This window comes from Ruditapes philippinarum, unplaced genomic scaffold (assembly GCF_026571515.1).
Source record: "Ruditapes philippinarum isolate M1 unplaced genomic scaffold, ASM2657151v2 ctg2704_1_1_1_1, whole genome shotgun sequence".
In the NCBI taxonomy this organism is placed as follows: domain Eukaryota; kingdom Metazoa; phylum Mollusca; class Bivalvia; order Venerida; family Veneridae; genus Ruditapes; species Ruditapes philippinarum.
In genome coordinates, this window is record NW_026854017.1 from 111,284 (window position 1) to 128,086 (window position 16,803).

General features: G+C 32.6%; 2 protein-coding genes across 3 annotated transcripts; one reads left to right on the forward strand and one right to left on the reverse strand.

The window, feature by feature from the left end:
* Positions 1-1,424: 1,424 nt before the first annotated feature.
* LOC132738686 (P2X purinoceptor 7-like) lies at positions 1,425-2,797 on the forward strand. Its single transcript, XM_060726272.1, has 3 exons — positions 1,425-1,819; positions 2,108-2,344; positions 2,563-2,797. The coding sequence occupies exons 1-3, from the start codon at positions 1,575-1,577 to the stop codon at positions 2,714-2,716; spliced, it is 636 nt and encodes a 211-aa protein (XP_060582255.1). The 5' UTR covers positions 1,425-1,574; the 3' UTR covers positions 2,717-2,797.
* A 115-nt stretch (positions 2,798-2,912) lies between these two features.
* LOC132738685 (uncharacterized) lies at positions 2,913-13,291 on the reverse strand. 2 transcript variants are annotated; one of them, XM_060726271.1, is made up of 6 exons: positions 13,015-13,291; positions 10,619-10,801; positions 10,098-10,214; positions 9,231-9,303; positions 8,346-8,607; positions 6,573-6,949 (listed from the first exon to the last, which is right to left on the reverse strand). In XM_060726271.1, exons 1-6 carry the CDS (start codon positions 13,153-13,155, stop codon positions 6,706-6,708), a joined length of 1,020 nt encoding a protein of 339 aa, XP_060582254.1. In that variant the 5' UTR covers positions 13,156-13,291; the 3' UTR covers positions 6,573-6,705. The 2 variants fall into 2 exon arrangements, with proteins under 2 accessions (XP_060582253.1, XP_060582254.1); XM_060726270.1 differs by lacking the exons at positions 9,231-9,303; positions 10,098-10,214; positions 10,619-10,801; positions 13,015-13,291 and adding exons at positions 2,913-4,778; positions 5,454-5,625 and having other exon boundaries at positions 5,995-6,949; positions 8,346-8,484.
* Between the last annotated feature and the right edge of the window lie 3,512 nt (positions 13,292-16,803).

Genomic DNA, 16,803 nt, shown 5'->3' on the forward strand with positions numbered 1-16,803 from the left:
TATGTTGTTGTTTATAGTAACAACACCTAGGGTATTTCAAAGCCATTATGAAAAGATTTAAGACATTGTGCAATTTTGGCTGCCTTGCCACCCGGCATTATTATTCCATAATTGGCGAGTAAATGAATGCACGTGCAAAATGACGTAATCGACTCTCAGTGACTTTCAAGATGGCTGCTGTCGTTGAACTTGCACTTTTAGATGACATAATAGCATTCAACAAAGCGCAACATTAAAAATTTATAAACTCATTAAAAAAATCAGTAACTCTACCCAAGACACCATTATTATGTACAGATTGACAGTAGAAAAAAATCGGGGCATTTAGAGCAGGATTTGTGACTTCTTGTTGCTGGGTTGTGTGATGAATGCGTTCATTGAACGCCGCCTTTCCTTGTTGATCCTGTTGACCATATTTGACATGAGAACCGTTCTTGAAAGAACACAAGTTCATAAAAAATTGGCACTAAACGTTATTCTCACAAAGAAATGTGAAGAGTATTTATGAATATTAACAACAATACAACAACATTTCTCGTATTTATATTGTGTTATCAAGTTTTCTAAGTTAATCGGTGGGTTTATGACGGACATTTGTTTACTTTACTGTCCTTTTCTTAGAAAGAGCGATGACCAAGATTAGCGGCGACATCTAGACGCCGTATATATCCAGCATAAGTTTAGACGCCGAAAATCTGGCATAGGTATTAAAGACGATCATACTTGGTTGCTGGCGAGCAGCATCTAAATAATAATGTAGACAAGTATGAAACCATTTCTCCAATTGGAACCATTTATAAATATATTTTAAATGAATGCCTTTTTGTCAAAAAGTAATCAAAGTGGATGCTAAATGCTCAGTACCTTTTTTATATATTTTGAATATGACATACAATTAAGAAATTTGAATAACTCTAGAAACGGGTATAAATAATATTTATATATTTGATATAATTATCGTTAAGATAAAACCTACTTGTAAAATATACCATCCACGAGCTGCATGTGGTTATTGCCTATTTAGCACTGACCTAGATTTATTGCACAATGAAAATTCAATACTACAATATGCTAGTAACTCAGAACGTGTTTTCTGTTTATCTAAAGTTGCATGTCATTTCTATTTGCTTAATAATATTAACGGCTGAAAATTTTCAGACAATCGGGTTGTTCTTGACAATCTTTAACACATGAAGTTATATATGTCGTGTTAACGTTAGTCTAGTTTTTACATCTCTTCTATCATTATCAATTGTAATAAGATGACCCACAGAAAGTTGTACTTACGAATTTTCTTTGTGGTGGATTTACATGATAATTCAATTTAAGATATTGTTTCCTGAATCATATGTTAAAGGATATAAAAACCCTACATAAAAGTAGACATTTTATGAAAGAGTATTTCTTTAAGAAATTTTTCTGAACGTTTTTATGAACCGGAGTCACTCCTGTAAGTCGTAATCAAGCAATCCATAAAGCACTGAGCGCACCTGTACGGAAAATGCCGATTTAAAATACGGAAAGTTACGGAATGCAACGAATCGCCTCTACGGCTGTGACGTCACAGGAGGTACATGTTTATTTTCACACTATCAGTTACAATGGCGTATAGTTCAAGCAGCGAAAGTTTTGACGAGTTTTCATCAAACAATACTAGCTTGGACGATCATAGCTCACCAGAAGGAGAGAACTATGGGGAAGGTATTAACCCTTACCAATTTGAACCGCTTAGGACAGCACTTGTCAGTTCTAACGAGTCGAACTCCGGGGAAGAAAATGACGATGTGGAATCGACACAGCTACAGGATGTTGGCGAATGGTAAACATTTTAATATGGTTTTAACATGTCAGGCATTTATAGTTTAGCGATTGTTTAATGTACTATGCACCTGCATAAATTATAGTTTACTTGATATTTCTTTGTTAAATACATTTTCAGCGGTAAAGAGTCGATGGTATTTCGGATGGGATAATTTCGGACAGGTCGGAGCAATAGCTGATATATTTTTTTTCAGCAATGACCATTAGTATTAGAAAGACACTGTCATCGAATTCACATTATTTTTAGTAATTAATTTTGACTGAAGCAATGATTTTTATTTTCCAGGTGTACATGTCACAACTGTCAAATGATGGCAACAGCAGTAGAGTGCCGGTGTTGTTGTAGAGTCACCAGAGTATCTGACAAGATGGACGAGCACAAGACAGAAACTGGACAGGGCCTGAGTTGTATTACTGCTCATCCGGGGTTCAGTACAGTCTGCCTTGATAGGTATGTACTGGAGACAGCCTATCTCCAGTATCGTCAGCAGTATGGGGAAAGGGACGAGGAAGACATTAATAGGTTTGTACAATTTTTACTGTGTGTTATCTATTGTGAAATCATTCAACTTGGTCAGTGATAAAAAATAATGAAAATAACCCTTTTAATTAGTTTTTCAATGACAGATGATTCTAATTTTTTTTAAACATGAGAAGTAAAAATAAAAGGACTGCTCAGCTCAATTTATTCATTTCATGTAAAGTTCTCATAACATGAAATTTTGTCTGTTCACATTTCAGGAGACACAGATATACTGCGTATCGGCAGCTGGCCAGATGGTGTTGGGGCTACCTTGGGAAGGAAGTTCGAGTGGTCTTACCATCATGTGCCGTGATAAAAATAAGAACTACATACCCATCGGAGGATTATGAAGGGTTCCACTTTGCTGGATAGGGACATGATTATATAGTCATTTGACATAGACTGAAAAGTTGTGTGTGTCTTTTTTATTATATAAAAGGTTATTTTGTAGAAGTTGTTTCTTATTCCTTGTTGTTGTCACAACTGCAGCATAAACATCATTTTCTTACCACATTTTATCCTTTAGCATGTATCCAATTAATGTTTGGACTTTCAAATTTCTAAGATATATAAAGGTAATCAGTATGAAATTCAACATTTATTGGTTCTCTTCTATTTTTAATAAACAAAAAAATTTTTTTTTTCTCTATAAATAGCATAAATATCAAAGGCTGTATAAAATAATTGATAGATTATGATCTCCTCCCTAAATGTTTAAATGTCTCCCTTATGGTAGCATTCTCCTCCAAATGAAAATCACATTCTTAGATTTTATTTCAAATTTAGGTTATTTTAAAGGGACTCCACTGAGGTTTAAAGTCTAAAGAGATAACATTTTAAAGTCTTACATAAATCAGTTTGGGCACTTTAAAGAGGATCATATGCAAAGACAGTTTAGAAATATATTTTGAAATAAATTGAAAATCTTATTTTTATGCTTTCCTTAGCCCTATTTTCATTTTGGGACATTATTTTACCAATTGAATAATTAATTCTGGTAAAACGAAGTGTGCGGATGATCTGAAATTTTGCACAAAGATTAGTGGTCTAAACTTACATCAAATGATACATTAATCTGAAAAAATATTTTCAGTCCAAGTATGTCCAAAAACCTCAGTGGAATCCCTTTAATGTAGATTTTTTTTTTTAAAATTGGCATTACTTTTAAGCCTGTTGTTCGGTTATTAAGCAACCACATTTTAAGGGAAAGCTAGATGATAATCTATCATTAACAGTAATATTACTTTTCTATATACACAAATACACAAGTAACAATATCTATAAATTTTATACAACAGTCACATAGTGTAAAAAGTACTTTCTTATATACTGTTGCAACACTTTAAAAGTTGTTCACTCCAGAGAATGGTTTGGGTACAAAAATACTTTTTTCCAGTACTTTCAATTAGATCTTACTTAACATGAATAAGAGCTTAAATCATGCAACAAAAATGTACATTATCCAGGGCTTCCATTAACTTTAAAAATTTGGGAGTCAGAGACTGCTAAATCTCTTAACATTGGAAGTCATATTATATAGTTAAGGAAAGAATATCATTACATCTTGGATGTCACAAGCCATAATAAAGGAGTTGACTCTAAAACTTCAATTAACGGAAGCCATGCCTTCTCATAAATTAATTGAACACTTCAACAAAAGCAATCAGTTTTCACCGTCACATGTTGCCTGATGTTAGCTTAATTAAGCAGAAGCATTGAGGGGTGATGTCACAGCTATTTTGTAGCAGGCAAAAAATAAATCCTTAAAATGCCTAAATGCATTTTAAATTCTAGGACTATAACTAGGCAAAAGTCATTCAACCAGAAAACGTGTGTATTATGTGCAGTACTAAAGATAGATCAATCATGTAAAGTTTCACTAAAACTGCATTAGCAGTATAACAATAGAAGTCTGGACAGATTTTTAAAAAGATAAATTCATTAAAGGTCCTTAACTCTATTTATTATTCAAAAATTATTGGACTGATAAATGCCAAAGATATACAAAACTAGGTCTTAATTCTTATCATTCCTGTAAAATGGGAATTAATTTGTACCACAAAGAACCTATTTATGCAAATAACCAAAATTTCAATATTCCAAACAACGTCTCTCTCCAAATCTGAATTTCGTGTAACGACTTAGCGTCCTGGAAATTTCATCTTGGCATGGTCTTCTTTTTCCGCTGCTCAAGAAAGGTGGGGCAGGTGTGGAAAGGACCGAAGGGCCAGAGTCTCTGTCTGCTATGTCCAACACTTCCCTGAGTAAGGATTCCACATATTCATATGTCATTTTTTCCCTTTTTATTTTTATAGAGAATTCATCCCCTGTCTTGTATTTTGGGAATGCAATTTGAATGGCAACATTACCATCTTTATTTACAGCAGACTTTCTTTTGCTGTTTTCGTTGAAATGCAGAGCAGCAAGATGTTGTCTGAAATTAGAAATTGAACCATGAAAATCTTAATAATTATTTACTCTATATTTTAATGTACCATTAACACTTCAATACATTTTCTTTAAACTACAAATGTTCTCATTTAAATCAATTCATTAGAATTAGAAATACACTGTGTAAGGATGAAAAGAACTTAAAAGCTCCATGCTTAAAAACTTAAGACTGAAAAAAAAAGGTTTCCCTTTCATAAGTATTTAATACAGAAAATGTAAATGAACCAGTCACTTAAATACATCTAATTCATTTTTGGTATGTCATATTAAATGTGGAATTGATTGTTGGCTGGTGTTGGCTACATCACCAACATGATTAGAGATATACTATACTTTATTAATATAAAATAAAATGTTCTGACTGCACACAAAGTAGACCTGCTATGCATACAATTCTACACATTTTAGGTGGTCACAGTATGAATATACAATGTCATTTTTTATTTTAAGGAAGTAAAAACTTTGCTAAAAGGCTATTAGGGAACAAAGCTCCTATACATAGTTAAATTCACTCTTTTATTCAAATTAAGAGATATTCAGTAAGAATTTTAAAGATTTAAATAAATTTCCATGATTAAATATTTTACTCAAGGATGAACATAGTACAATGTATATCTATAGGCAGATATTTCCTTTGTTATTGAAATTATATACTGACCTGCATAATTGACCATGAAATGTGTAGGAATGCAGTTTGGGGGCGAAATGGTTTACAACACTATGATATGCCTCGAGGTCAGATGTCTGTGGGTCAGTTGAAAGTTTGCGAATGTCGTTACACAATCGTGTGTTTGTTATTAGGTCTTCAACTTTGGCACATGCCTTGGTTCCTAAAATACAAAAAATGTTACTGATAACCTTTCAAATATGTTATGTAAATCACAAATGAATTTGGTAAATACATTTTATTATCAATGACGACTGATTCAATGTAGATTACACCATCCTTTAGTGTACATGATATTTTATGTTATATTGTACATGTATATAGACTTGATATAATTTGTTTAAATGTAATGATTTTATGTTTCTGTATGGAACAAAAGTGTTCAGATGTTCTTAATCATTTATCAATTCATATTCTTAAGTTAAAAGAATTTAGTTTATAATTATATTTTTAAGTTTGTATTGATGCTGTCAGCCAACAGCCACCATTAAATGTGTTCTTTAAAGCAGTGTGCCATCGAATATATACGAACCTGGTTTAAGCCATTGTCTTGACTCCAAGTCACCATGCAGACAGGATGGAAACCTAGGACCATGACCATGGTGAATGTTCTGTATGTGATTTGACAGAGATAACCATTTGGCTAAGATGGTTTCTCTGTCTCCATCTGGAGTTGAGGCAGCAGCCCAGTAGACATGGTTACTAATACTTTTTATCCATTTTCCAATGATTTCACAATCTTTCTGTTTTGATAGTGCAGTTAGCTTTTTCTTAATACTTTTGGCTACATGCCACACATCATAAGTATGTCTCACATTTACCAAATTCTCTCGAATCCACTTTTGAATCTGGACGTGGCGATCTGTTACTATTTCATCAATAACAATGTCTTCCTGTTTTAGACTACATGTAGCAAGCTTCAGGCCTTCAAGTTCCATATGGCTGCTACTCTTGACTTGGTTACTTTGCACTAATTGTATATCAATAACCCTTCCAGAGCGGATGTCAAGAAGAGAGTAAGAACCATATTTGGCACAATGTCCAGGGCTGTCAGACCTACCATCACCAGCAAGTATAACTTTCCCAGGTCTTGATCTTATTCCTTCCAGCATTGCATTTCTTGTTAAATTCCAAATTTTTTCAATAGCTGGCCACATATATCCTCTTTGATATTTATAGAAAGTTGTAGCACTAACACTAGAAAAATGTATAAATTTAAACATTCGCAGAACTTTCTCTATATTCACAGCAAAAACAACACTGCACTTGATATTAAAATGTTCCCTGCTGGTCGTTTCCCGATCATTGGCTGGGAATGCCATTCTCTGATATGCCCACATGAAGATTCTTGAAGGACACTTATAAAACTTCCCAGTCTCTGTTTGATGTGAGCCGAAATGTTTGAGAAACAAACTGTACAAATTGTGAATAGAGACATAAGGCATTGTTCGAAAACCATGTACTTTGGGGTCTTCAGTGTGTCAGATCTAAAAAATAAAAGAGACAATTTAATGTTTATTTTCACATTATAACTAAAATACCAACTGTGTTATCAGTGAAACAGAAGAAATTAAAATTTGAATAGGACACAGATGTCCCCCTACGTACGTGAAAGATGTTATATACAGTCAAACTTCTTTCGCTCAAACTCGGAGGGTCTGAGCAAATTTGTCCGAGAGATTGGTAGTTTGAGCCAACAGAAGTTTAACTAGGACATAGGCCTAAATGTTTTCCAGCTTACATAGGTGGATTGAAAGTACGTCATTAGGTCGTCTAATACGTCATCATTTTAAATATTAGGAATTATTATCCCCCGTATTAACGGTTCACTGTGTTAATCTAATAAATCTATATTCATGTAAATGGTTGAGTTCGATTGGGTAATCATTTTCATTTGAAGAAACTTGGTAGACATCCAATAGAAGATGTTTTATGCAAAATATCTAAGATTTAGCTCTTTTGGATTTTCACAAGAAGAGTTTTAAGTTTTAACTATATACATGTATATATAAGTAAAATCAATGAACCCCTAGGATGGGGCTAAATTTTGACCTGAAGGCTTTTATTTGAACAAACTTTGTAGACACCCATTTAATTGTTTCATGCTTAATATCTAGACCTTTGCTATTTGAGGTTATTTAAAGAAGATTTTCTTAGTTTTTACAAGAAAGATATGTAAGGAAAATCAGACCCCCGGGACAGGGCCAATTTATCCCTTGGGCTTTTATTTGAAAAAATTTGGTAGACACTCACTAGCAGATGTTTCATACTTAATTTCTAAGCTCTAGCTCTATTGGTTATTTAAAAGATTTTTAAGTTTTTACTATAGACATATAATTAAAATCAATGACCCCCAGGGTGGAGCCAATTTGACCCTGGGGATTTTATTTGAACACATTTGATATACACTCACTAGAAGATGCTTCATGTCAAATATCTAAGATCTAGCTAAAAGTTAATGGACTGTCGCCGGACGAAAAGAGATCACAAAAGCTCAACATGTCACTTTGTAACAGGCAAGCTAAAAAAAAGCTGTCAAAGATGCTCAAATTTTGAGTACTGACTTTTGAATGAGAGCTTTGCCAGTTAAAGGGCTGATAAATATTAACTAAATTTTAACTTAAGAATGGGCATAACTATGTGTTGTCTGAATTGTTGCTTCTTTCCAAGTATGGAGATAATAAATTCATTAATTACCAAGTTACAGTCAATTATAGCAAGTCAGTGAAAATTTAATAATTTTACCTTCAAGGTAAATATCATAAAAGACACAAGCTAAAAAGCTTAACAAAGTAACATGCACAGTCTTTGTCACCACTAATCAATCTAAATTTCAAGCTTAGAATGCAAGTTACAGTTTTCAAACTTTAAATAAATCCTCACCTGTCCCAATCTTCATCAATGATAGTATCATCTTCACTGTCATCCATATCTGATGTTGGTTCCCAAGTAGAGTCATGTTTTTCGGTGGCGGAACTGAATGTTGTGTTTGGGGATGTACACTTACTGATTGGTGTTGATACTGGGGTGGAGGTCTTCTGCATGGTGGGGGTAGCTGGCATTGGTTGAAAATCAAGAGGATCAACCTGTGTCTCCTTTGTGACACTATAGGATTCTCTGAGGTCTGTGAGTTTGTACTGTGTACCTGAAAAAATTATTTTTTTATCCATAAAAAGAATGAATACCCACAACACAAATTTTCTAAAGATTAATAGTACCTTATTCTTGTTTGAAATGTGACAAAATATTATTATCTATCTTTAAACTATCAAAAATTGAAAATGAATGAATGAATTCTTGCATAATTTCTTTTACTATTGTACCACATACAATAAAATACTCTAAAGCTTTTTCACTCCAGTTGTGAAGATAAACACATTCAGTATAATGAAATGTATGCAATACAATTGAATATACAGTTAACTATTATCCTTATTTCTTTATATTATATATCATTCTGTTTCACTGTAGCGAGTAGAACCACTTTGTACCAATTGTACTTCCCAATCATTTGAGTTTGAATACAAAACATGGCAAATTCAAAAGAAGATACTGATAGTCTGATACTGAAGTCTAGTGCCTTAGTCTCAGATGTTTTCAAAGATGCATAAAGTATGTCCTGAAGTACCTGTAACAATTCAATTCACTTTGGAAAAGTGCAACAAAGTGCTTTGGGCTGTATATATGTGACCAAATAACTTTAAGAATAGCTTTGGCTTGAAAACAGAACCACTTTAATTTCTACCTGTGACTCATTAAAATACAGACCTCTTGTAGTTGTCTTGGGTTTCTGTTCTGGCACACATACCTGCACCGACCTCGACTTCATCTTGGGCTTTACCTATGAAAAAAAAACATTCAACATTTGATGGAGAATTAGCAAATTTTAATAGTGAATAATGTGATGGTTTTCAGAATACAAAATTATAGTGAGCTGCATTCTGCAGAGATAACATTTCATATATTCTACAGAATGTCACGGCATAAATAAGACTAAGTTTGATATTGATTATACCAGCTCATCAGCCCATATCACTATAAGAAACAGCGGAAAAACTTGAACAAACAAGAGGGCCAAGATGGCCCTCGATTGCTCACTTGACCCATCGAACTCATCCAAACATACCTAGACAAGCATGACCAAGTTTCATGACAGGTGAGTCAAAAATGTGACCACTAGAGTGTTAACAATTATTATTTATATTTGAGCAGTGTGACCTAGTTTTTGACCCCAGATGGCCCATATTTGAACTTGACCTAGAAATCATCAAAAGCATCCTGACAAAGTTGCATGATGATTGGGGCAAAAATGTGACCACTAGAGTGTTAACGAATAAGTGTGGACGGACGACAGACATTCAACGATACTAAAAGCTCACCCTGAGCTAGCTCAGGTGAGCTTAAAAGTAATATTTCGCATCATAAGCGTTATTTGCGAATAAAATAATGAAGTTTCTAAGGTAACAGACTGAATACAAGACCTAGAATCCAACCTGGAACCTCTCAATTCTCAAGTAGACATGCTCCCTACTTATACATATAAATTATAATCTGGTGAATTTAAGAACCACTGATTAACATCCTTTGAAAATAATGAAAAGCAATTGATTTTAACAGTTAAAATATTGTAATTACCATAAGGTCCTTGGGTGGGACATCCAAGACATTGTTTCTGCAGGAACAGACTGAACTCACAGATGTATTTTCTTCATTTACAAGTGATGAGCTGCCTTGTGAATCATTTGATATGTGCTGTAATAATAAAATTTACAAATATTACATAAAATATATGAAGGATAATACTACATGAAATATATGAAGGTTAAAACACACATAAATGATTTTGTATATATTTAGCATTATAAGAGTCTATTATACAATTACCACTTATTGATCACTAGGTCACTTCAATCACTCTTTGTATTCATATTCAAATGAATGTCAAGGAGCAGTAAACTCAACAAACACTCCTATAATTAACATAATATCCTAGGCTTTCAAAATAAACAAAAACTATACAAAACTCATTACATTATTGCCAATATAGAAGTAACCACCAGTCCACCACTGCTGGGAGACAAAGAGACAAGTGCCCTGAAACACCACAGGCTGAATTTCTATTTATTAGCAGAGATAGTTATAAATGATTTCTGTACCTCAGATTGACTGACAACTTCAGGTTGACTTGATTGGGTTGTAGAAACCTCCACATTCACGGCCGTTACTCCTTTCAGTCCTTGACTATTGGCTACACCACTGCTATCTGAAGATATTTCCGGTTGAATGGTTGAAGATATATTTTCTTCTACCTTTCTAGTCTCTTCATACTCCTGCACAATCTAATAAATAAACAAGAAAGTACAATCATTATAAGGATATTCCAGATTTTTCATTTCTTCTTTTGCCAGTACAGCCAAGTGTTTATCCTTTGTGAAAATTCTGATTTTTTTTAATGAAATCGGATTTATATATAAAACTGTTAAATGAGACAAGCATCATTTCATCACTGATAAGAGATCTGTTCTAAAAATAGTGACATCAATAAATTTCAGACAAAGAATCTGAAGTTATCTACATGTAGATAAATTAATACAAGATAACGGTTATGAATACTTCTATTCACATTTCTCTCAATGAAATGGTGTTCCTGGAGCTAAACTTGCGTGAAGCATGATTGAGAAGCATTGCTATGTACAACTACCACGATTTTTATGTTTTAAGGATTTAAAAATACCTAGAAACAAACATGGTCTGTTGAAAAAGAAGTTACTCTCGGGGAAATACTTCCCCTCTATGTCAATTTTAGAAAAATGCCGTTACTTGGCAATTTGTTTTTGTGTCACTTCAGTATTTTGTATATTTATCAAAATTTGAAATGGTGAGATAATATGGAATGAATTAAGCATAAAAGTCTAAACATTATGAAATTGTGTTTCTACGTAAAATACATGGATTGGATATATCCACCTTAGTCCTACAAGCATTAGATTAATATCTGATAATTTAAAAGAATAAGCAAAACTGTGCCTTTTTGATACTTTACCTAATAAAAAAATGCCACTTTCAGTTTTTAATTTATCACAAATAATGTATACTACATGCATGTACATTCAGCAATTTTTTTCCCTGTACAAGTGGTACCCAATAAGGGACCCATTCACAATTCTGATGAAATTTCACAATTTTGATTAATTAAGCCTTTAATAATGTTTTATTTCCTCTCTTCGCATAATGATGCTAAAATTTTGCCTGTTGTACTTTCTTTATCTTAAAATGCGTTTAGCCGACCATGATTTCTGTTGCATTCGCCCTTAAAATTTTCCTATTGTATAAATACAAGACTTCTAGGGACCAATCAATTTTTGTTAATCAAATTAAACAGGCAAAAAAAATTCTTGATTTTCACAAACTGTATTCATAAAATGTATAATCCATTTAAAGACAAATCATGACTTTTAATCAACATGTAATAAATTCATGTGAAACAAAACAATAAATTCAGTAAAAAGAATCATTTAACAACAAAATAAAATATTATACCACATTTGCATATGCCCTTCTATATTTAATATGACGTCATCCAGTCCATTATATAAGAATTATTGACCGCCCCCAGTATGTATGTGGTTTATGGACCAGATGATATCATATTAAAATTTAATATAGAAGGGCGTATGCAAATCTGCAAATGAGGTACAATATTTACTTTTAAACAGTACATGAACTGTATGAAATTTAGGAACACAATTTTTAATTATACATGTATATCATATATGTGCAATGATGACTCATGGTTATTATCTTATAGATTTTTTCCTTCTTTGATAAGTTTGTTACCTCCTTTAAAAGAACACAATAGTAACTAAAACTAATTCATGGTCATTTAGGTGGTTTATTGGTTTATTTCTCCTCATGCCGAAAATAAGTGATCTATCCGAAATATTATCAAAAATTCTAGCTATCTATCTATCTATCTTCCATTAATGTCAAACCAGTCATTACCTCTAACTGAATGGACCCCTTGATCCTTGCACAGAGCACAGGAACTTGAAATTCTATCACTATTAACGATAATAGGCCAACGACAATATGCAAAATATACCCCCTATATACTATAAAAAATATTTATAAATAGAATATAGGGGGTATATTTGGATATTATCATTAATATTGGTTATTTGATAGAATTTCAAGTTCCTGGCTGTGCACAGTGTGTTACACTGATACATGCGGTATGTCTTATGAATATGATACATGCGAGGATTACCTGGATTTCTTACCAGTACACCTCTAGTTGTCTCTGAAAAATCGCAAAAGTGTTACCCAGGATCAAACCCAGGACCTCAGGAAAGACAGCCAGTGTTCTAACCAACTGAGCCATCGCGCCACCTAGTTCAGTCACGAACAGCTAGCCAGGACACACTGTATTGTCTAGCCGTACTGTTATAAGGACATGAGTATCAATAATCAAGCTGATAAAAAATTTAATGATGCCCTGCCTACTCAATACTGATATCAAATACAACAAAAAAAAATATCAAACGTTATATACCCGCTGAACCTCTCTTTTCCTATAGGCATCTCGTCTTTTATCAGTTTGACCTGTTCCACCAAATGACAATGATGATGCGAATATCGTTGGTACAGCCGAATCCTCCAACTGTGGCCGACAAGAGATCCCTAGACTCATCATAGTCCGAGTTTGTTGTGTGAAACATGATTTCTCAAAGTGTGCGCTACAAACTAACTGAGAATTTCTTCCTGAACGTGGAGTCCACGAACTGTCTCTGGAATATGGCGTACCAGTATGTCGCAGTGCAAAAACCCATTTTGCCGGGTCTCCCTAATTACCGACAAGAACCGTCAGGAATCGACAAGAACCGACAAGAGCCTATATATTACAAATAAACACGTACAAAAGTGTTTTTATGATTGTTAAACATGCAGGGCATATATATTTTTCATATTTGATAAGGGTTTTCTTGTATTTTTATAGAAAATTAAATATATGCGTACCGACAAGAAAAAGTCGAGTGCAACACGTACTGTTACTGTTACGGTTGACACCGACAAAAAAGATTTGTAATTTTTCAATATGATATAAATAATATAATCAGTTGCAAAAGTTGTGGTCAGAATATCTTATGAACATGTTTCAACCTTGTTTGTAGTCATAAATCAGTTTTTCATGATATTGCATGAATGTATATGCAACCGACAAGAAAAAACCAGAGATCATGCGTAATGAAGATTTACCGACAAGAAATTGAGAACGGGCTGTAGTGTAGAAAGAACATGCATATAATCTTTTTTTGTAATTAAATAACTTTTAAGACTAAACTTTCATATTTTAATGTTTATAAGAAAATATATTTGTGTTTAATCCTTCTAGTTTTAAAATATATTTAACAAATCGATTACCGACAAGAAAAAACCAGGGATCATGCGTAATGAAGATTTACCGACAAGAAATTGAGAACGAGCTGTAGTGTAGATGTAGAACATGTATATAATCTTTTTTGTAATTAAATAACTTTTAAGACTTTAAACTTTCATATGTTAATGCATATAAGTGTCACAGATTGAAATTATATGGTAATGGCAGCCGTGGCTTTCCATAGTTTTATTTAAGCGGAAACATTGTGCACGCGCGTTTTTATTCGGTTTCGTTTAGGTTTTATCGTATAAGTTTAACTTCCGGTATTGAATCGGTGAAAATCGACAATTTCCGTCAATGATGTACATTGTCGATCTCACCCGTGCAATATCGTGAACACTGATCACTCTTTCTTTCTGTAACTTATCCAATTGTTGTGTTTGTTATGTATGATTCTATGTGAGAGAGATATCCATTGTTCTTTTTAAATATTCTTTACTTCTGCGCACTGTTTGCTTTTCCTGTTCCCGCTCACTTTTTACAGTCATCTCTTACGAGTCAGACATAGTAAAAACTTAACATTTATATAGATATACATTTACTTTACCTATTTCAATTTATATTGAAATAGTTTAATTACAGACGCTGTGACCATTTTTATTTGGAATCATTAAAACATCGAACCTACGCCCAGAGTTTGTTTCTTTCTACAAGAAATATTTGACCCTGTGACATAAGAAAAATAATTTGTGTTTATTCCATTTAGTTTTAAAATATATTTAACAAATCGATTACCGACAAGAAAAAACCAGGGATCATGCGTAATGAAGATTGACCGACAAGAAATTGATAACGAGCTGTAGTGTCGATGTAGAACATGTATATAATCTTTTTTGTAATTAAATAACTTTCATATGTTAATGCATATAAGAAAAATAATTTGTGTTTATTCCATTTAGTTTTAAAATATATTTTAAAAAATCGATTACCGACAAGAAAAAAACAGGGATCATGCGTAATGAAGATTTACCGTCAAGAAATTGAGAACGAGCTTTAGTGTCGATGTAGAACATGTTTATAATCTTTTTTGTAATTAAATAACTTTAAACTTTCATATTTTAATGCATATAAGAAAAAAATATTTGTGTTTATTCCATTTTGTTTTAAAATATATTTTAAAAAATCGATTACCGACAAGAAAAAAAACAGGGATCATGCGTAATGAAGATTTACCGACAAGAAATTAAGAACGAGCTGTAGTGTAGAAAGAACATGTATATAATCTTTCTTTTGTACTTTTTTCAGTTTTTGAAGAAATTGATGATGACTTAATTCTCACCATTGAGAAGAAAAGACGGACATCGTGACTTACAAAGATGTGATGTTATGCATTATACGCTTGTATTTGAAATTTTTAACTTTTTTTAAAATTTAAAATTATTTACATAATTTACAGTACTGCTTTGAACTTACGGGCTTTTGGGCCGCGCCAGAGGTTGCAGAAATGTGAAAGTTCATATAAGTTATGTACTGTACACAAACACAACACAAGCATTAAACTTACGGGCATTTTTTTCTTTCGTTGCTACTTTTTTATATACAATGTACGAATTATCTCTTTCTTTCACAGCTTTTCATTTCGAAGTTGTTTTCGCACCTTCTCACCCCAAGCGTTTGCTATGAACAAGCGCAATACACGCTTATATAATTAAAGTTTTCACAGCTTTGATTAAATTAAATTGCTCAAAGCTAACTGAGTGAGAAACACACGCGCACAAGCTTTAATTGAGTAATATCAATCAATTTTGTTTGAGCAATCGATTTTGAAATTTGTACTTGAAAATTTTTTTTTTGCCCTGAATATGTTATATGTATATATGCTAATAAAATAATTGAATTGAATTTATGTTTCCGTCCATTATTTTATTTCTTATATTCTTATTGCATGCTTTACCGACGGATGTATTTGTGTAAAAATTGTAAATGGATTATAATTGGATAATTTAAATGGCAGGTATGTAAAACTTTATATATGAAATATATTTTGATACAGTTATGAAATACTATATTTTAAACAACTATAACTGATCACTTTCATTAAATATGTTATATCTTGTCTGATCACTTTCATTAAATATGTTATATCTTGTCTATACATAATGTTTCTTTAAAGAAATTATGATCATGAAGCATGATAATATTTCTTGTCGGTACTGTAGGCATGAAAACATTTCTTGTCGGTAGACATGAACACATTTCTTGTCGGTAGACATGAACACATTTCTTGTCGGTAGACATGAACACATTTCTTGTCGGTACAGAAATATTGCCTAATTGCAGGATATTTTGTAATCAATAACAACGAAATGTTTTAAAAAAATTATTTATTGAATTATAGACTGACAATAGATTTATTTGAAAACACATTTTTAAAAAACCCCTACGCCATTGATAGCAATAATAGAAACTTTCTTGTTGGTATCCGCGAATATTCTCATAAAAGGTCATTCATTAATGATGAATATTCTTTAATTGAATTAGAATACATTTAACATAATAATTATTATTTATAATACAACATAGTTCCTTAATTAAAATAAATTATGATTTAACACTTATTATATCACAAATTCTTAATGTAATATCAATGAAGGAAGATGGCCGAGTTCTTGACGGTTGAGAAAATGAGACTGACTTCTTGTCGGTATAGATATTTGCCTATAATTTACATGGTTCACAACGAATTTATTATATTTTTTATGTAAAAAATATTAAGAATTGTTATTATTAAATGATGAATAAGTGAAATTAATTCGTATTTTCCCATTTTTACTTCCTGTCGGTTCTTGTCGGTTCCTGACGGTTCTTGTCGGTAATTAGGGAGACCGCATTTTGCCCTGATTTTCTCGTCCCTTGGGAAATTGTGCAGACTTATATCATTCCCTAGCCTGTTAGTGCAACCTC